General features: G+C 43.3%; 1 protein-coding gene across 1 annotated transcript in view; it reads right to left on the bottom strand.

Moving 5' to 3' along the window:
* GAN (gigaxonin) overlaps positions 1-21,488 on the bottom strand; it is a 28,377-nt gene extending 6,889 nt beyond the window's left edge. The window contains exons 1-9 of the mRNA XM_058813672.1: positions 21,322-21,488; positions 7,709-7,823; positions 6,520-6,870; positions 5,855-6,072; positions 4,867-4,988; positions 4,249-4,361; positions 3,044-3,193; positions 2,561-2,697; positions 1,939-2,067 (exon numbers count right to left, since the gene is read on the bottom strand). Coding sequence (XP_058669655.1) covers positions 1,939-2,067; positions 2,561-2,697; positions 3,044-3,193; positions 4,249-4,361; positions 4,867-4,988; positions 5,855-6,072; positions 6,520-6,870; positions 7,709-7,823; positions 21,322-21,488 — 1,502 coding nt within the window. The remainder of the gene's footprint in view (positions 1-1,938; positions 2,068-2,560; positions 2,698-3,043; positions 3,194-4,248; positions 4,362-4,866; positions 4,989-5,854; positions 6,073-6,519; positions 6,871-7,708; positions 7,824-21,321) is intronic.
* Between the last annotated feature and the right edge of the window lie 928 nt (positions 21,489-22,416).

Genomic DNA, 22,416 nt, shown 5'->3' with positions numbered 1-22,416 from the left:
GATCTGCTACACAGAGCTCTGAGGGTACTGAAACCAGGGATAACTGACAGACCCTGGAGCTGAGTGCTGGAACATGACACAGAGACACTGCACCCTCTTCTGGCTACAGCACCCCTGGCCTGAGCTGGGGCCTTTTAAACCCTGGGAGCAGCTGCCACCATCCCAGCCTTCCCTGGTCCCCAGTCTCCAGAGAAACACCCCAAACCTGTGCCCTGCCTGCAGGTTCATGCTGAGCTACATTTCCAAGCTCAGACTGGGCAGTGGCAGAGCAGAAAAGCAAAGTCTGTATCTCAGCTGCCCTCCCCATGTGCCCCCTCCATCATCTCCATCAGTCAGCTGTGCTGCCTGCCCTGCCCCGTGCCAGCACAGCCTCACACCACACAGCCAGCACTCAGAGCAGTGGGGCAGCTGCAGCTTCATCACTGCTCCACTGGGATCCTGCAAGGCTTGGGGATGCCACCAAGCAAGGACACAAAGCCATGGCACAGTCAGCAGGTGGCACCATGGCAGCACCCAGGCTGGGCCCTCCCAGCTCCCCAAACTCCACTCACTGCATGGAAACTCAACCTGCATCAACCTGTGAAACAGGTCTGCAGCCACTGCTGCAGGAGGAACCATGAGCTAGAACCTTCAGAAGAACAGAATCAGGCTGGAAATAGTTCAAGCAAATCAGCTGAAAATAGCAAGTAGGAGAGAGGGGAGCACTTCTTTCCACAGTTCTTTCCCTTTCAAAGACCTCTTGCAAAACATTAATAAATTTCTGCCATTTCCCCAGCCTCCAGAAGGCTAGCAAACACTAAGGGAGCAGCAGCAGCCCCTCTGATCTGTCTGCTTCTTTTAACCAATTTAAAGGATGTTTTTCTTCAGCTTCATTTGATTATAGCTAGTTTAGACATCACTTTGAACAACAGAGAAGACCTCTTCATACAGAAATTAAAGTATCTTTACAGCCATATCTTGCAAGAAAATTATATAATGAATTTACATCTACTGTTCTATTTTTGTGTCCTTTTATACAGGTCACTGTCATAAATCAGTCTTGATCTTCTAATAAAGACATGCTAATCTCCTTCACTTGTCAACAAGCCTTGAAACATCTGACCACAAAGTCTTTTTAAAATTTAATTTATGAAAGAAGAATAATTCAATTTACCATTATATGCAAGACAAAAGTCACTGGAGGAACCAAGCTTGCCAGTTATGACTGGAGAACAAGGTGACTACACAAAAAATTCAATGTAAGGTAACATTTTGAATGGTTACCACATATAGTAAGGTGGATTCCACTACCAGAACCAAGAGATAAGAAATGAAGTAATTGGATGCAAATTCAAAAGAAACAGAAGGAGATGAGCCATGCAGTGTGGGGAGGTGCCTGTGGGATGTATAGCATCCCTAGTGTCCTTCCTATGACAAAAGCCTACATGGATCATCAACTATAAACACTTGAAACAGAAATGCATCAAATTTCTTATCTCTAGTTTAGGAATTCCCTAAGTTACAAATCTTTGGAGATAGGGTTGGATCGTGAAGAAATATCCCTGTACATACACACATTCCTCTATAGAACCATGGCATCATTTAGGTTGGAAAAGACCTGTAATGAGCACTCAACAGGGAGCTGTGGGCACGAGGAGGGGTGGGGGCAGCAGACCCTGCACTTGGGGCATTGCAGATTGCAGGGGAAGAACCACAAACTCCCTGTGTGACCAAGGTGCTTCTCCTGTCCAGGGGCACTCAGGACCTGGAGGCTCCAGGGCTTGTTAGAGGGAAAAGTGGAGTGGATGGGCCTTCAGTAACAGCCAAACCGGGTGTGAAATGAGCCACAGGCACATGGCACAGACCTCATGTGAATCAGAGTGCAGGAACAATGGGTGAGGCAGCAGGCAGATGACTGGATGGCAAGTTATTGTCTGAGTTTAGAGCTGCAGCAGTTACCTTTTAAACTCATCATGATAAAATTCTGATTTGCACGTCACCATCTCACTGGCTTGGCTGTCGTCACGACTCCTGACCCCACCAAATACATAAAGCTCAGAGGCAACTCCACAGGCCACTGCCCCAAATCTGAAAATCCAAACAAGGAAAAAAATATTAATGCCATGTATCAAAACCCTTTTGCATACCCCTCTGAACTTTCTTCATCTTTTACTCTTTTATTTATTTATACACACAGATGCCTTAAATATCCAACAAGATGAGTCATGGATATTAATTGTAAGCACCTAATTCAGATCACAAAAAAAACCCCAAAACAGTAAAAATATTTCTGTCTAAAAATACTGTGAAGTTCCAATTGAACTATACTGTAATTTCTTGCTTTCACTTTGCATCAGGGAAGTAGTGCTTGTAACATCAGGGCTATGTTTCTACAAAATTTGTATTTATTGCTTGGATTCTTGTCTTTACTCAGCCACATGTTAACTACAGGCCACCACAACTCAAAAAGACCTGGTGAGATTCATAGGCCATCTTCTCAGATTCATCAGAAAAAGGACACTTTCCTCCCATCAGAGGTTTGGAAAAGCAACCTAGTCCCCCCACTTCCATTTTCCCTCACCTCCTCTCTTTGAGAGGACAGATTGCTGTCCACTGCTGAGTCCTGGGGTCATAACACTCCACAGATTCAAAGAGTTTTCCATAGGAGCCTCCACCCATTGCATAGATTTTCTTCTTCATAGCTGCATAGCAGCCAATCTTATGGGAAAAAAAAGGGAAAAATATATCTGAAATGACACACAAATGCACAGTATTGAGAGCTCAAAGCTGTCTGTACACACACACAGAGGCATTTGGATTGCCTATACCCCATGGCAAACAATGTGAGGCATAAAAATGCTCAGGCACAGTTTTGTTTTGGAGTATAAAAAGAGAAGAAGCTGCTCACTCTCATTTCATTTTGAGACTTTTTGCTACAGCTTCTACTTGAAGCAAAAGATTAAAATACATATTTTTATACATATATACATACACACACACATACATATATCTGCATTGACTATTTAACAAGAAGCAATACAATAATATAAGATATAGTTTTTACCTTTCTAACCATGGTCAAGTCTGGCTGCTTGGTCCAGGTCCGGCTATAAATATCATAGCTCTCCATAGAGATCAGCTCCCTTTCACCATCCTCACCTCCCAGAATATACAGAATCCCATCAATCTCTACCACACCAAAATTATGTCGTGCCTAAGGAACATCAATAAAATCAACATTGAAAAATATAACTGCCATTGGGAATAAATGAACACAATCTTATTTTTCAGACTAAGTGTCTGCGAAGTGCTATTGGTATTATGCCTGGTTTTTTTTAATGGTGAAGTCCTAAACTTCATAAGCATAAAATTATTAATTTAATCAACTAAACAAAACAAAGGGTATCAAAAGGAGAAAAAAAAAAAAGCAGAGTAGCACAAGCCAAAGAGACCACAGAGAAATCTAGGAAGAGAGCTTGGCCATATTTCAGTTCCATAGTGGTGGTCTCTACAATGAAGCTGTTGCTTTCAGGTCTCTCTAGCAGCAAAGCCTGAACTCATTCTCTGTGCAAAGGCAGCTCTTCTATTTTGTATGTATGAGCCCAGCTACCCCTCAGTCTCATAGCAAACATATCACAAGCAGGAAATTTAATGCATCATAACTAAAATTGTAGTCAAATCTACATGCCTTTGTCAACCAGAGATTGCAAAGAGGAAAAATCTGTGGTAAACAACTTCTTAATAAACACCCTGTGCTGATTTACAAAGATAAAAACACAGGTGTATTGAGGATATATGTTTACAAATAACAAACTGTTACTTTTTGATGGAATGTAATTATGAAGAAGGAAGCATTAACTCAAACCAAACCTAAATATGTCTGTGCAAGCCAAGTTCTGTATGTTGGCCAGTCCTCTGTCCATCTTTTCTGCACAGTCCGATCCCTTTGTCCATCTCAGAGGTCTCTTGTTTTAGAAGGCCAGTACACGCAGAACATTAAGTATACTATAGGACTGATTCATTATGAAATTCCTGAAATTTTGTAGTTCATCTTATAGTAAGCTCTTCACCAATTGTTTAGTTTTTCCAGATCCAGCAGTCAGCATCAGACCACAAGAACAACAGGATATAAACAGAAGTCAGTCTGCAGCATGATTTTGAATGTGTAAGATGCAAGCGACTGGAGATTCAGAATAAAATTTTGCAGAAGAAAAGGAACATTTTGCCAAAGTAAAAACTTAAATCCCAACAGTTAGATAGAGATCTTGCCTCATGCATTGGTGGTAAGGAACTCCATGAATTGGTGTCTGGATCATATTTCTCTCCAGAGCTTAGCGTTCCCTTGTTTTCATCCTGACCACCAAGCACAAATAAAAATCCTTCTGTAAAACAAAACGTAACATGATCTTAAGAAAAGGACTCTCAAGAAGAGGACTCACACCTGCACACTGAGTAAAACAACATGACTGGTGAGCTGTATTCTGAAATTCACCAAGAGATCCAGACCCCAGACCAGTCACAGGTCAGACTCTGGACTGGAGAAGGTAAAGCACATACTTACATCTGACTCAAGTCTGCCCCTGCAGATACCCTTCAACAAATTCAGTGATGCAGCAACTACAATTTACTTAAAACATGAAATACTCCTGGAGAGACAGATGTAGCAGATTCCCACAAAATGTTGCAGGAATAGTGATTTTAAGACACTTAGATGACAGGGATTTTCACAGAATCAAGTACAGTTTTGGGCAGACAAAGGGGAAGCAAGAAATAACCCCAGTGCAGTCAGTCTTGAAGAAGATACATTATTATAAGCTGTATGTCAGATTTTGAGGCACTGGTAAGTTTTGATAGCATGGACTTTACAAAGATGAAGTTCCCCTTTACCTGCTGACAATACTCCATGATTGATCCTTGGAATACTCATAGGAGCAAGTTCAATCCAGAGCTGTCTATTGGGATCATAAAGAGGACACATACACCGCATCACTGAGGTTGGTTTCCGTGATCTGAACACAGGGTGGGGAGGGAACAAACAGAAACAGAAAGACAAAGACAGAGTTTTACGAGTTCACTGTTAACAGCTCGTGTCCAAAGCTGGCTTGTTCTTGTTTTCCTGTATATTCATCACGTGGCATTTCCCTGGTAAGGAGAAGATCCCCAAACCAAACAATTGAGTTTGTATTTTACAGACTTGGAGACAAAAAAAAGCTGATTCACTTCATTCCTACTGTATCTGCCTGTAACTTTTTTTATGAACTTTGAATGAGCTGAGAAGAACTGATAGACAGTATTAGTAATGTCTGAGTAAAATGATTCACAAACTGACATGCAAAATGTTATCTGAGTGGTTTACTACACTTCTATAAAAAGCTAACATCTAAATGCTAAATTTATTTAAACAGGACTGAACCCTCCCTTCTGCTGCAGGGGGTACTCTAGAGAAGGAAGGGATTATAGTGTGGAACAGGAATTTTCGCCTTATCTCAGATGCACCAATAATGACTATTTTATTTTTTGGAACCACATCTATTATAAACAAAACAGTTTAAATCGCATGTTCATTACCCCTAAGTTATGTTAGACATGCTTTTCAGATCATCAGAAAGGATTCTGTTTTTAAGTCTATTCAGTTTAAAAAAATCTAACCAACACTTACTGAACAAACAACCCTACTCAAAGTTTACTACATGTTGAATGTCAGAAACAAAATAACTATTTATTGCTGAATCACCCCCAAAGGTATTTCAGGTGTGTCTGACCAACCTAAAACAAACCCAAATGATAGAGTAACAAGCAATAGGTGCCCACATCTGTGTTTTCAGAGCGGTGAGCGCAGGCACTGGGACCAGCTGTCACACCACTGCACACTTACACTCTCTCTTCTCCCCCAACAGTCACGATGCACTCGGAGTAGCCCCGGGGCTTGAAGGAGGCCAGCATGGCCTCTCCCTGCTGCGGGGGTGTCAGGGGGATGTTGTTGCACTCCTTGACGATCTCGCGCACCAGCGGCTCGCTCATCATCTGCTCGCGCAGATACGCCGCGTCCAGCCCCGACACCCACACTGCCGACATCACATCCTTCATGTGGACCTGGGGACAGGACAGACACAAAGTCACCCCCAGCACGGAGGCACCTGGACATGCAGATGCTTCTGTGCTTAGTAAATACTTGAGAGTTTTTGATACTGATGAGTAATAAACTAAACAAGAGAGTGTTAGTAAGGAAATGCATCAAGTCCTCGAAGTTTCTCTGTAAACATGCTACTTGCTTTCTCATCATCTAAACAAGATTATATAATCAAATGTCAAAATGGTGCCTTTTATTCTTAATGCCTATTAAATAATGAAGGCAGCAGATAATATATCAACCACACAGCATTCACTCTTTTACTGCAATGCTGTGGTCTGGATTTCAGGCAAAATTCAATAAATTCTGTAAGATTAGTCCTGAAAGAAACAGATTTCAAGTTCCCACTGATTAGAATGAACACTCCAATTTGTGACATGCTCAAAATACAAACATTTGGATGTCCTGACCTTTCTGGATTCCGAATCATGAGAAATCCACCTAATCACCGCTTCAAAGACGTATCTTTCATTTCCAACATTGAGCTTTTCCATGGACAGCACTTCTTTCAGTTTTTGAGGAGTCAGTTCCAAGAATTCCTCTGTGCTGCTGACATCTCGAAAGTGAGTTTCCAGATACTCTGAGGCAAGGTAGTGAACATGATGCAAACAATAGTGCAGTGCAAAGTCCCGAATACCAATACAGTTCTCAGCAGCTATGCAACCTTCTAAAAACTCACAGCAGAGAGTTTTTAAGTCTGTAAGCAGCAGGAGATCAGCTGCCTGTACCACATCTTGGATAGTTTCTTCATTTAGCCTGATCTGCAAGAATTAATTTAGAAGTTATAGCTACTATCACTCATTTGTTCCATGACATGCCCGCATTCATTACACTCATTCTCAGTGGCTGAAAAATGGAGTATTAATGCCAGTGTAAGGATCAGGAGAAACTGATATGACTGCTAACCATTAAATAATTAACACAGGGTTGGAAAGGCATTTGCTTGACAGAAGGTGTGGAGCAGAAATTTTGATAAGTTCCTGAAGTAACCAACCATAAAATTGCTCATCTCATCCAGGAACCTAAAATGAGTGTTGCTGTAATAAATAAATACATTCTTTTAAACACACATGAGGAATGAATTTCAAGCCAAATCTGCCTTTCTTTTTTCTGCTGAAAGCTAACCTTGTTCAGCAATCTCAGTGTGGTTACAAATAAACTGGACATACCAACTTTAATTCCTGCTAAGGCTCCTGGCAGGCAGATGTGACAAGAGCCACAGAGGTGGGAACAAGGGGCAGGGAGGGAGGGTGCCTGGTGTACTGTAACCCTCAGTGATGGGGTCTCCATCTCTGTGGCTACCAAAGCAGTCCTCTGTCACAGCTGACAAACACTGCCTGTTTTAAAGCAGATTACTGAAGGTAGCCACCAATTTTAATACAAGGATTTGACATTGACTCTAAATTTTAAAGTCCTCCCCTACTACACAAGAAGAGGAGACAACTCCTGCAGAGCCTACTGCCTCTACTTCATATGCACAGTCCCACTCTGCAGAAGTTTTATCACAAAGCTTTAAACTTCTTTCAGGATAGCAGTGTTAAAACTCCAGTTATTTTGGCAAATAGTCCAAGTGAGGTTTAGGGGGTTTGAACACCATACCTGCCCACTGAAGATGTAGTCTAATATCTCTTTCATGATATCAACAGATATCCCTTCAAGTTCAATCTTGTACGTTGAGCCATCATCCTTTGGAGGATTGTAATTCAATTTTGTTCTAAGAGAAGAGAAAAGGAAAAGAGCAAAGTTCAAAATCTGGGCACTGGTTGCTGTCAGTTTCTGAAGAATCTGAAATCTCAGAATATGGATGTCTTGAGCCACAACAGAGATGTTAAAACCTTTCAATGTGATGGAAAAACTGTCCCTCGAATTACCACATAGGCATGGCCTCTGATACTGCTCATCACTTTTCCAAACTGAACAAATCTGTCAGCCTTGCAAACTACCCAGGCCATCAAAGAGCCAAAGTATGTTTTATCCCAGCTCATTCATCACAAGCATTCAAAAACTTCACTCAGACTTCCAACAGAACAGCAGCTCTGCTGACAGATGAAACACGAGAATTTGCTTTGATAAAGGTGGGAAAAAACCCAAAGCAAAACAAAACTTTTTTTACCAAGGAAGAAATAATTAGAGTTAGCAGATGTGATCAGAATATTCACTGGCAGCACAAACATTTGGATTGCATTACCATTTTGTGTAGTTTATGATGTTATCAGCCTAATGCTGTGCCTGGCTGTAACCAAGCCATGCACTCACAGTTGAAGGGAACAGCCCATGTGCTGCTCAGCAGAGCTTTAAATATTCATTTACATCAGTGGACACTTCACTTACAAACCATTTCTTTAAACATACCAGGAGCACTGTGATGTGCCTGTGAAGAGAATGGTGGAGGCTAGGGGAAAAGGTGAGGAAGTAATAATAGCACAGCAGACACTTTGCTTTCCACCAGCTGTCAGTGCAAACACTTCTTACAGGAGAGACAACTTTAATGTTCAAAAGGGAGCAGCATCCACCAGTTTGGTGCAAACAGACACAAGAGCTAATAAAAGACCAGTTTTTAACATATTTTTCCACATTTTGGTCAATGAAGAATACATTACATAAAGACAAGAAAGTTTGTTTCCCCACTTCTGTGTATATATAGTGACCTACATCTATACCACAGCACTCTAAAATAAAAGTTCTTACAACTTTTAAACATTCATTTGAATATATCCTTAGATAGAATCAGTTTCTTAATGTGAAAAGCTGTGGCTCTGCTAAGCTGAAAGTGTCCAGCCTCCTCTATCCATACGCATGCTAAGCAAATACATAAATAGGTCTTAGCTAAGGGCAGATTCTGCCTCACTTACTCATATCGGAATAAATTAAGTTTCTCACAAATTGAGCTGTAACTCACATCAAATAAAACCTTAGTCTGTAAGGAGCTATTTTTAAGTGTGAATAAGGGCAGTAATTTTAGCCCTTTAGTTCATCATCCTTGTGGTCCTGCCTTCACATTCCTTTTCTACTCTGCAGAGCACTCAGAGATAGCGGTGCCCATGCACCAGGGCTGGAGCTGCTTCCCCCTGCCACAGGTTACAACACAAATAACAACAGCAGCGTGGCGTGGGTTAGGAAATTGTTTATTTCCTAACACCTGGAAGGAAATTAGGAAAGTTATGTGACTCCCATTAAAGCTCATGCTGTAATAGCAGGCACTGATTTACAGCTTGTCAGCTGAAAACTCCTGCCCCAAATGTACATTTCCAGCAGAACATACAACTTGTACCTCAACCTGAGCCATCCTTGCCCATGTGCAGTGTGCATTTTCCATGTCTACAAGCTCCAAACAGAGCATATACAAACAGGGCAACGTGCCTTTATACTTCTAACAGAGCAAAGGCTTCTTTACACACATTTTCAAATCTATCCAAACTACCTCCATTTACACCTGATTTCGGGGATTCTTGGTTTGTAACAAAAGGCACTTCTGGATTCCTAGGATGAAACTGTGTATTCTTTTAATTTAACATAAAATGTATCAAGTTTCACAGAGTCTGGCTTCCTTCAGCAGAAAAGACAGTTGGGTGATCTCTGGATCCCACAAGAGTCAGGTACCTGTAAGTAGCTGTTATGATCCAATACACAGCACTATCCACACAGAACCTGGGGTGTCCAACACACTGAGGGGCTTGAAACAAGTCCAAGGCATATAATAAGCATGTTGATGCCAGCACTAATGGGGAGATTAGGGAAAGGCCTTGTGCTATTTATCACTAACTTTCATCTTAGCATCACCTGTACACACCCAAGCTAAATCACCTCATTGCGTGGACTTTACACTGACGCCTCCTAGCAATAAGAAAGTGTTGTTCAGAGTTTTGGGGTCTTATCAGGGTAGATGTTCTAATTACTGTGTACTTTTTCAGGCATCAACAGCTCGTGACCTTTAAAGAAACTACCTAGGCCCTAATGCAAAGCCAAAACATGAAGCCAAAGCAGAAAAATAGCCTTGAGAACAAATCAAATTACTTCAAAGTTACAGACACTTGTATCTAGGCAAACATTCACCTTATGCAAATGCTTCCCAGTTCAGATTAAGTTTTGTTCCTATCATCTGTCATGGGAAGCAATAGTGATGCATCTGTCACATGATTTTAATTTGTTGGTTAATAAAATATAAGGTTATTTATTTCAGTACAAGTACTTCTGAGCTATGCCAAAACAGCAATTCCCAAAGGCAGCTGGAGGTACTCCTTGTAACTCACATCAAAACTGCAGGACAGCAACTGCCTGTTGGGAAGAGGGGAGGAAAAATATGATGCAAGGACATGTTATAACCAGGTTTGGGGCTGGAAAAGTTTAAAAAAAAAATCATGAGTCCAAATGGAAAGAAAGCTGAAGGAGGAGAGAAAAGTAGGAGGTGTGCGAGCAGAGGGCAAGGAGCCACATCTCCTCTTGCATCACCCAGCACCAGCTGTGACCTGCACCCACACCTCGCCTGCAAACTGAGGCCTGGGCATCCCTGTCATAACACCAGAGACAGAACGAGAAAGTTTCCAAACAAATTTGTTCCCAGCTCAGAAAACAATGGGCAGCACATGGAGAAATACTTAACCCTTGCCTACTATCAAATTTCACTTTAGAAAGTAAGTTAGCAGCTATGCTTAAGCAGAGGCTTTCCAATCTGTCATCCCAGAAGGAGGATGCCTTCTTGCTGCCATGCTCCTCCTCAGGGTGATTTATTCAGCCTGTGATTTGTGTGGCTGAGAGCTGGAAGTGGCAACCAGCAGCCCAAGGTGCAGAGATGGGCCAGCTGCAGCACAGCTGCTCCTAACGCAGGCATGTGACAGCTTCCTACTGAGGACAACATTTCTAATTACTTTAAAAGCACTCCAAGCTGCCAAACTACAGCTGAAAAGGCTGCCTCAGTCTTCCTTAATTCAGATGGAAGACCAGAACATCGAGATCTAGAAGGAAATAACCCTCCAAGCCAACCAAAACCCCCATGAGCTGGGAGCAGAGCGCAGGCAAGACAGAGCTGGAGGAAATGAAACAAGGCAACTTCTTCATCCTGTTTTCTCAAGTAATTTAATTTTGAGCAACTTAACTCCATACATGTTTTAAAACAATAATTTCCATTTTTTAATTAAGACCATGATTGTAAGTTGAAATTGCTTCCAGTAACATTAAACTGTTCCATAAATGCTCAGCATCCACCCCAACATCCTGTGCCTCATCAGGAAAACTGCTGGCACACACAACACCTTGAGGCAGTGGCATAAGAACAAATGGGTTGATGTTGTGTTTTGATGTTTTCTGTGTGACAAATTTAGAATTTGCTGTTCCACATCACTTAAGGAATACAATCCTAATGAGTCATCTGAAACGCTCTACATGAGGCAGAATGAGGATAAAAACTCCAGTACCTCTTCTGTGTAGGTAAGCAGTACAAGCAAGGTGAATCCTCAAAATGAAAACACAGGCTCAAGAACTGATATTGATGCTGCTAGGAACAACAATTTACATCTAATGACATAAAACAGATTCAAATAATTAAAAAAAAAAACACAAGCAAAAAGCAAAACAGGAAAATAAGAGTGTCCACAGCTCTTATTAAAATTAGGATGGAACTTCCAACTTACTGTTATTTTAAAAGAGCAGAACAAATCAAAGCACAACCAATACTGCTGACCTTACAGCCAACCCCTGTGAAAGCACTGTTGTGGGACAGTTAAGATTTATAAGATGAGATTGAAAAAAAAATCCATATGTCTGAAAACTTGGTTTTCTTACATTTTACAGTTGAAAGTTTATAGGAGGGGAATAATCACTTTTAAATACTCAACTAGACAAGACAACAAACAATATGAAAATTCAAACTCAGAACTTGGCCACCACCAACACCACTTTCTTTCCTGAGTCAGACATAATTGTGTGGGAATATTTTCATCTTTGAAATCTCTGCCTTATCTGTAAACTACTAAGAAAAGAAAACTGATGTGTTTTTAGAATGGTCACATAAGTTATACAGAGAACAAGAGCACAACTCTTGGAAAGCTTTAATCCTTGGAGTGCTGGTATATTGGAACCTAAACAAACAAAGAAAAAACCTGTCTGCAAAGACTGTGCCTACCAGAATGCTCCAGACCACATCTACCACAAGCAGGTTGTTGATATTTACGGTGAACAGCCATCAGAAAATCTGGGAAACAAGAGACAGACACTTTGGGTTTAATGCTTTGCAACACAAAACTTTTACCTGCTCTCACGTCACCACGGTGCAAACACAGTTTGCTGACCTACTTACACTGCAGGGTGTCAGGAACCAGACAAGAGGGAGACACTTGTTCTTTTGGAAAGGAGCTGTCTTCCCAAATTAATGATTTTGCTCCAGATTAGCCATTAAGGGCTGGTCTACACATGCTTTGCCAGTATTGCCACACTAGCAAACTTTAATATTCACGTAGCAAAGCTGTCCTTCGAAACCAAAGGGCAATAAAATTGGGGTTTGATGATTTATCCTTTACCTGCACCAGTGTTTTGGCCTTCTCCAGAGAGCATCAGCATTTTAAAATGAAGTTGGACCTCCAACAAACTGTTCCAGCAAAGACATGCACCAAACCTAAAACATGCTCACAAGGATGACTCAGTCCCAAAAATGACAAGTGAGTACTTGGAGATTTTGCATCAGTAAGGAGAAAACAAAAAATCTGCTTTTGATGCAAACATAAGGTCAATTTAGTCTCCTGGTCTGGGCTTCCTTATGTAGGTTTTAGTCTTTCAAGTACAAGCTTTCCATGGTCAATCTAATTAAGTCCCAGTTAAGACTGACCATTTTAATGGTGAAGTTTTTCATTTGTCTGCCTTTCTCCTTGCAATGTTTTCTCCCATACAGGCTGGTCCTTATACGTGCAAAAAAACTCCTTAATAATCACATTATTAAACAGGTCAGACATAAAAACATGATGCAGCAGTTCACTCCACCCACCACCATCCCCTAAAAAGATATTTTACAACCAAATCAGAAGGTTTCCTTTGAGGTCGCACCCTGGCCTTTAGCACCACACATAAAAGTCAGTCTTCACCACACCCTGCAAAGGGTGCCAGCTCTCAGAAGATTTTGGCTATGCCTCTCCTGTGTCTCTCTCCTTAAGATTATCTCCAAGTCCAACTTCAGATCTCAAGGCAAACGAGTCCATTTAACAGCTCAGCAAAAAAACTTGCAAAGTTGCTTTGTTTGCTTTAAGAGAAACAAAAACTGTGATATATAACTTATTTTTTTCAACTATTTAAAAGTTTAAGTCAGGCAAAAATGTGGCTTCCTCCCTTTCCATAAGAAAAGGAACAAGGCAATTCCTTCAACAGCAGCACAAGGGACCTGTACAGGGCTCATGGGCTTTGCTCAATGAAGAGCTTGTTTACCATGAAAATCTGAAATTACCCTGATTACACTGAGCTCATCCAGAGCTAGATTGTAATCTAAATTGGAAATCTACCCTCAACCAGAGTGTCTTGCCTAAACATGTGAGTTAGCCCTAAGTAGACAGAACACACACTCAACAAACTGTGCCCAAGGACGGACCCTGGCAGCTCTCAGCAGCACCAAGGACCTGATGCTTCATTTCACTTTGGGTTTCTTTAGCCAGCACAGAAAACAACCAAGCAACTGCACCAGCTGAGCTTGCCAACAAGTGACACACAGGCAGTGCAGATCAGCTGCTGGGCACCTGTGGTTCTGCACCCTGTGCATGCCACAAAGCACAGCTCAGGCTCATCTCTGATGTGGTGGAGCTCACCTGGTTCAGCAGTCACTGCTCATCTGTGACAGAAACACCTGCTGGGTTTAGAGAGGTGGCTTGGGTTTGGTTTTCTTCTGCTCCACCTGACACTCAAGTCCGCTCACTGAACAGATTCCCAGCACTGTCACACTTTTTAGGAAGCAGTTTACAACCAGGACTTCCTCAGAAAAACAAGGGAAGACATTTTTGAAATAGAGTTTTAAGCCAAGAAATTAAGAGTGTCTTACTTGAAATATGTCTTCTTTCAGATTAACTCCACTTTTAAACCTGTTAAAAATGCTTTTTTAGAAGAAACAAGTACAGTGTTATACAGTACCCATGCTGCTAAATTTGCTGTTAAATATATTTAAGAAACACAATGCTGTGCAGCATGTATGTGTCTAATAACCCAAATATTCCTGATTATTATTATTCAATTAATTTAATTTTATTTCATTTTATTCCTGTAAATATTATTATTTAACAAATACCAATAGATCTGCTGGGAAAACTTGGATTAACCAAGTTTTTATACCTCACTTATCCTTACAGCACATGGGAGCAATAAGCAACAGAGCTGGAGAAAGATTTTCATAATTGATGGTAAGTATGAAGTCAAATGGACAAAATTATAAGTGCATGAGTAGTGTTGTGGAACAGCTGGAATGTGTTTGGAATCCAACTGAGGGAAGCACCGGAATTCTGGATATGCCCAGAGCTGGAAAACACAGATCTGCAAGACTTTCCCGGAAAGCAATGCCACAGCCAGATGGAAAAGGAACCAGGAACATGGATTTCATCAGCACAGGAGTCTCCAACACAGAGCACTCCTCATGTCCATAAACAAGAGCTGCAGCAGGCAGCCCACATCATCCAGGGGATGTAAACCAACATGCCTGGGGACATAAACCAGCCACCAACCACATGGTATTAGGGACATACTTCCTTGATAGGGACCAGGACTTTCAGGGCTGTGCATAAGCAGTGATTTATTTTGGTTTTTTGGACATATTAAGCTATGGCAAACATAAAATATGGCAGGCAAAGACAGGAGTGGAGACTCTGTGCATGGGTAGCACTACATTGGTACTCAGTACCAGCACAGAGAGAAACTTCTGTACAATATGCAGAATAAGAGTCTGAACAGAGGGAGGAAACAAATCCTTTCAAACCATTCATTACTGTTCATATTTGTCAGTCCATGCCAGAAAAAAAGTTCCTTTAGTAACTACAGATGAGACCAACACAAACAAAACAGGTTCAAAGAATTAAAAAAGAACCCACCAAAAAAACCAAAACAGAAGTGAAGCATTTCTGACTCATCAGCTCCAGACACATCAGCGTGTTCCAGCCACAAAATACATTGTAAATCAAGGGAAAAAAAGAAGAAGAAAAAAGGTTCTTTTAATAATAAAAGTTTTGCCAAACAAGGCAATTAATACAAGTGTAAAGGTGAGCTACAGAGTATAAATTACCCAGACATCCCAAGCAGCCCATCCTGCCACACCTTCTGTCCCAGCTCGCCTCTTACGTCAGGCACGCAGATGAGCTGCGCGTCTGCAGGTACAAAGAAAGGACAAGAAATTTCATCTCTGCTTCTCCTGGGTAAACAAGATGCTCTGATTCCCAGTTCTCCCTCTGCCTGACGTGTAGCAGCAGCCCAACTGTATTTTTTTTACTATTTTGGGCTGGGTAAAAGCCTTATGGCTTCTTCCCTTCAGGCGATCTCTAGGGGCCTGTCAGAGCAGGAATATAATTAACAACTCCCCATTCAAGCCTGGTATAGTGACTTCTAAATCCCTTTTTAAACCATAAACTTTTAACATACCTCTATCACTGTTGCCCCTCAACTACTTATCCAAACATAACATGCATGTAGGCACTTCTGAGTTGTGCCAGGCAGAGTTTCTAGCCAAGGCAACTATTTTGATTTATAGCATCTCAAAGTCACAGAGACATTACAACTCAGCTACCACTAAAACATAACAGGCTGCATTTCAATTTATTTTTTTTTAAATCAAAACCAAAACAAAATTATGTCAAATTAAAAAAAAAAAAAAAAAGCCTGCAAGCAAATTCTGGCCTGATCTGTTCCTGACTTCCTACTGCCAGGGCAGCCTCCAAAGCTCCCAGGAGACTGCCAGAAACAAACTTCTCAAAAGAAATCCTGAAGACAACAATGGCTTCAGAGCCCTCCTTGACAGTGCAGTTACCACAACACCACCCTGCACACCCAGTGAAGAGGGAACAAGCCCTGGCACAATTACAGCATGATCTGGCTAAAGCAGAACTTGGGAGCACGGCGTTCTGACAGCCAAACAGCTCCCAGCTCCAGCTGCCATTTGTGTTTCTGACCTCAATAGTCATCTCAAATTGAAGAAAGTTTTAAAACACTATAAAATATATCTATAAATGTCGCTAAAGACCAAACAGGTACCAGGAAATAAGCAGCAGAAACTCCTGGCATGTGTTGGCTCCTACTTGACCCTGCTCTACAATATTCACTGTCCAACAGCTGTAACAAGAAGTGTCCAGTGGCACCTCCAGGGTGCAGGAGGCACATCCCAGCCCACCTCCCACAGCAGCACTCACAGATGCTCCCAGACACACTCACACAGGGATGGAGCCTCAGCAGGCTCCCCTTGTGACAACTGCAAATGCTCCAAGTGCCAGCACACAGAGGAAAGGGCAGCAGGTCAGTGATGGGGGCACGTCCCCCCACATCTTCATGGAAATCTATTTCAGCATTGCCTGTGGCTCTGCAGGGTCCTACAAGGTCTGCAGTGTTTTAGGAATGTCAGAAGGTTGAACAGGACAAGTGAGAAGATGCAAAGGCTGTCAGGTTATTTCTGACCAAAACCCATTTACAAGCAGTGCAGCTATTTATAAGTACATAAAAATAATATGAACTTAACCTTACATTTACATTCTTGTTTAGTTATATTCTGCTCCTCTGAAAAAAGATTTAAATATGATTACTGGTCCATTACTGAGTTTCAAAAGCCTTGGGGAACAGTATAGAACACATACAGCCATCTGAAATCTGCTCACGCAGATGCGTGAAAATCAAAGACAAAAACTTGCTGAGGTAACAAAAATGTCTTAATTCAATTTGCAATGCAGCAGCACAATCCCTGCGTAACACCATTAAATTTGTCCAAGAATAAGGGCTTAAATATCCTCTTTGTTGAGGTAGTTCCCATGTGCTCCCTGTGTTCCAGGCAAGCAGACAGTAGGTGAGCAAAATATAAAGAGTTGCAAGTTTCAGCTGGCCAGGAACGACTCATGCCAGACAGTGACAGATCTGTTGGGATGGGAACATCTGCTGCTACTGCTGAGGATACCAGGAATGCTTGGACCAAATCTAGCCTATAAAAGGTTGGCAGATCTATGCCACAAGTCAGGCCAAACTTACTAGTGCAAGCATGGTTTGCTCAGGGAAAAGCCCTCTCACGCCACTGTGATTTACATCAAGCTCTCAAACGAAATAAATTAAACAAGGGCAAGGATCTACACTAAGGCAACTGCCAGGACAAAGAGTGCTACTAAAAAAAAAAGGGCAGGTTTCTGGCTGATTTGTTACAGAAGAGAAAACCAAGAGCTAACCTGGCTTGAATATAACCGCTCTGGGATGCACAGCAGCATCGCCTTGAGCCAAACCACACTTTGTCCTGTGGCGGTTTCTTCCTGAGGAACCCTCCTTTTCTCAGGCTCAGGAACATACCACAAGATGTTAGAGATATGCAGGGAGACTTCTGTGCTTTGTACATGGCAGGATTTGCTCCAGGGGCACACAGAGGGATTAGATAAGCCTGTACCTATAAAGGAATTCTGTAGGAATTCACACAACCACCCCAGACCTCTCTGGTCTGAGAGAGCTACAAACCACTTGGCATTAAGCAGTTGAGGCAAAACCTCAAGAATGAAACTACCACAAAAACTAAAATTCTTACTGGTCCCACAGACTGAAAATTTTTAAATTAAACAGTTTTTTTTTTTATTTTTCTGTACTTGCAGAAGCCACCCTATGGATCAGACAGGCAGGTGGGGCCCATGACACCAATAACACTTCCAGTGTGTCTCTGCGCTCCTTCATGCCTTTTTTCCTCTCCCCACTGAAGCTGCTATCTTTGAGCTGCATGGATAATCCAGTTGCCAAATAACTAGGGGGAAAACACATCACTATAATTTACAAGAGTCCTACTCATAACCAGTCAGCCAAACAGCTTCCATGCAAAACTAAAAAACAGGTAACGCTCCTCTCTCCATGGCTGCACAAATCCTTCAGCACACACAGACTGCTCACACCCAACCACCCCCTCACAAAGTCCATGCCTACTTATTTTCCTACTCACACCCTAAACTAAGTATTCATGCAAACCCTACAGTTTCTGAACTCGCCCACCAACTTGCCCACAGCCACAGCACACAATGAGACAGCCAGACACTGAAAACACCACATCAACTCATCCTTCCACTGCTTCACTTCAAGGTTCACACAAACGATTCTTTTTATTCCAAGTTTTACTTCTGAAAGTACTTAATGGATTTTTCTGAGCTTTATATTGGAATTTTTCAAATGAGAGCAATCTGAATCAATTGGCATTTGGAGACTGTAACAGCCTGTGGTACCAGAGCTTTGGAGTCAGCTACCCTTAAAATACAGGGCAGGAAATTCTTGTGTCTCCTGCAATAACTGTTTATTTAGAGGCCTAAACTGATTTTCTTTGAAAAACCAACACTCCAAATAAATAGGAGTTGCACAGACTATGTACAAGGTGGAGATTAACTTCAACTCCCAAAAAAGCCACTGTGTTTCCTTGGCTGGAAACACAATGCTCCAACATCGGCAACCTACCTGACCAATCCTACCCAATGTGAGGACCAGCTGGACTAAGAGACTGATCCTGGAGTGATAAAAAGAAGAGAGACAGACAGCAAGAAAAAATTAGGCTCTGCAGAGGTGGGTAATACAGATGTGTTTCCTAATGTGCCATTCAAGAACTAGGTACACGTATTTTTGGTTCTTTACATCTTGAAAGCCTGAGAAGACATGAGTAAGCTTAAAAAAAAAAAACAAAACACAAAGCTCACACTTAATCATATTTATATATTAGTGCATGTAACCTACTTTCACACATAGCTAATGAGTTCCTTCATGAGATTTGAACCCGAACAATTCTGAGTTTAAAAAAACCACAACTCTAATGACTACAAGTTTTGTTGCTAATGTAGTTGTGTCTGGAGCTCTTATTCCTCACTCACAATTAACCCATGTTTCCCCAGCACACTTTTCAGAGACTGACAAAATGCAAAACTTGAAGATGAAATTCTGTGAAAATGTACTTCTCCATAGGATAATCTACAGTATCTTTTAGTTAAGATTTTTTCTTCACAGTAAAAAAATTGACATTTTCTGTAAACTCATCCTGCTGTAGCAGTAGAACAGCAGTTTTTCCAAGGACATGACCTCTTACCACCTACAGCAACTCTTCTGAAACCTAATGTCAGGCATATGGTCATCTAAAATATGATGTCCAATGACCTAAAAAGCATTCAGGCATTTTGAAGAGTATGAATCAATGCCTCATTTCTATTTCACATCTTTGATTTCTTTCACCACAGTCTTCCAAACCTGCTTCTCTAGACAAACAGTGACAAAAAATTATTAGTAGTACATAGGCACCACCATGTCCTTTTTGCAAATTCTCGATGATCTTCCTTCTATGTGCATTTTATTTCATATCTCAGCTCTGCTAGCTCAGATGATGCAGAAAACTGTTTACTTAAGTCTGTGCATGATCACTGCTATTTAAAAGTTCTTCACCAGCCTCATATTCTATTTATTTTTAGTTTATTTTTGTACTTGAGAATGTTTACACTGTACTTCAGTGGTCACCCAAAATAATGTATTGCCTAAAAGCAGATGATATGACACTGCAGAAGGCTGAATTTTTTCAGACTGTAGCATAAAGAATTCCCATCCTTACCTAGCAAAAAAATGCAAATTTTATGACAACTTCACAGGAAGCAGCAGCTGAAAGAAATGTCCAAACAGTACACAAAGTCTGCTACATATTTATGTTAATCCTGTGTTTAAATGGTACTGAAGGTCTGCTCCTACTTTACACATGAAGACAAAACAAATGCCTTTATTACTACAAATGAGTGGACTTAAAACCCATTGAAATTAACCACTTGTATGTTTTGTTTACCTGCTCTGACATGCAGACATGTACCATAACACCTCGTGGAGGGTATATTCTTTTCACCTGCTGTCACTGGACTTGTCAGCACCGAGTGTGATGGGGTTCAGGCCGGTGTCAGCAGGACTCTCCATGACCTGGGTTTCCCTGCACACACAGCCCAGGAGCAGCTGCCTGCCAGGCTGAAACCATGACTGTGCTAATGCAGCTCATCCTCCCCAGCACTGGCTGTCAGTGGCACAGTTCTGACTGCACATGCTGGTGACAGCCCTGCCAAGAGCTGCCAACGATCCTGGCACCGCCAGGCTTTGTCCCTCTGGCAATTTCCGAGCGATGTTCTTGGATGTTGTGGGGGCACAAGCGATGGGAAGACAATCCTGTATTTTTATTTTTTTAATTTAGAAGCCCGTGTACTTCAGAACCCATGACCACCACCTGGAGCCCTGTCTTGCTAAAAGACATTAAGGAGGAAAAAAATGATGCTGAAGTGCTGACTCGGTGCGGCCGAGGGACACACAGAGCCCAGCGCCTCACAATGCCCCTGGGATGCTGCCCCGCGGCCGGACACCTCCCTCACCATCCTCACACTTCTCTCTTTAGGGGTCACTACTTCACACCAGGCGCTTGGCAGCAATGAAGTTTGGGGGGGGATTTTTTCCCTGGTGGGTGACACAGCCTCTCAGAGCTGGAAAAGCAGCGTTGTGATGCCGAGAACACGACAGCTCCTGCGGAGGGGCCCGGCGGCACGGGAAGGAGGGAAGCAAGGAGGGAAGCAAGGAGGGAAGCAAGGAGGGAAGCAAGGAGGGAAGCAAGGAGGGAAGCAAGGAGGGAAGCAAGGAGGGAAGCAAGGAGGGAAGCAAGGAGGGAAGCAAGGAGGGAAGGTGGGGAGGAGGTGGCCCAGTAGCTGCTCCCACAGAACAGCGGGTGTTGGAAGGGAGCTCTGGTGATCACCCAGCCCAGCTCCTCTGCCTCAGGACAGGAGCTCCCACCTGGAGCAGGCGACACAGGAACGCGTCCAGCCGGGGTCTGAATGCCTCCGGTGAGGGAGACTCCACACCCTCCCTGAGCGCCCGGGCCAACTCCGGGCCGAGGCGCAGCCGGGGTCCGCAGACCGCCCCGCCGGCCCTCCCCGGCTCCTCCGCCCTCACCCGCGGCGGATCCCGCTCCTTACATAACCCCGGCCCCGCTCCCCGCAGCGCGGCCCCTCCGAGCGGCCGCCCGGGGGCCGCGGGCCCGGCCGTACCTGATGTAGGGGCTGGCGGCCGCCAGGATGTTCTTCTGCACCGGGATCTCCTCGCCCTCCAGCACCAGGTGCGCGTCGCAGAACCGCGTCTCCTCTCGGAACGAGCTGAGCGCCCGCAGCAGCCGCGCCGGGTGCTGCGGGTCCGACACGGCGCTCGGGCCCGACATGGTGCTGCTGCCGCCGCCGAGCCGGGCCGGGCCGGGCCGGCTCAGTCCCTGCCCTCACACCATGGCTGAGCGCCCGCCCGCCGCTGACATCATCTCCCGGCATCATCTCCCCGCGCCGCCCCGCGGGGGCGGCCCGGCCCGGCGGCCTCGGGCACCGCGGCCCCTCCGCGGGCGGGGCGGGGACGGCCCGCGGAAATCTCGGCTTGGTCTCCTCACGGCTTTGGAATGTCGCTAAAGGAGGTCCAGAGAAGGGAACGGAGCCGGGGAAGGGGCTGGGGGGGGGCTCAGCCTGGAGAAAAGGAGGCTCAGGAGGCACCTTCTGGCTCTGCACAGCTCCTGGGCAGCAGGAGGGAGCCGCGGGGGGAGCAGAGTCTTGTCCAGGCAACGAGACACAGGACAAGAGGAAACAGCGCTAAGCTGCACCTGGGGAAGTTTAGGGTGGACATTCGGAAAAATTTCTTCCCAGAAAGGGTGATCAGACATCGGAACGGGCTGCCCAGGGGGGTGGTGAAATGACCACCCGTGGAGATGTCCAAGGAAAAGGCTGGAAGTGGCACTCCATGGGTGACACGGTGGTGTTTGGTCATAGGTTTGACTCGGTGATCCCAAAGGTTTTTTTCCAATCTAATTGATTCTGTGATCCCGTAAAACTGGTCTTTTATTTATTTATTTATTTGTTCTCTAATATGAGCTGAAGGTGAATGTTGCAGGTGTAGGCACAAAGAAAAATAAGAGAATGAAAATTAAATACAGCAAGACTCATTGTGGCAGTGTCCCTTTCCACAGCTGCCCACTGGAAATGCAGCCTTCTCCAGCAAAAAAAGATCTTCTTTACGACAGTTCACATGATAAATTTTAGGCTGTTTATTATCGTGCTCAATTGCAAATTAAGAGATTACTTGACTCCATCTGCTTTCTTAACAGCATC

Source organism: Ammospiza caudacuta, chromosome 13 (genome assembly GCF_027887145.1).
Source record: "Ammospiza caudacuta isolate bAmmCau1 chromosome 13, bAmmCau1.pri, whole genome shotgun sequence".
Classification (NCBI taxonomy): domain Eukaryota; kingdom Metazoa; phylum Chordata; class Aves; order Passeriformes; family Passerellidae; genus Ammospiza; species Ammospiza caudacuta.
Note: the sequence above shows the minus strand (reverse complement) of the source record. Positions and strands in the feature narration are given on the sequence as shown.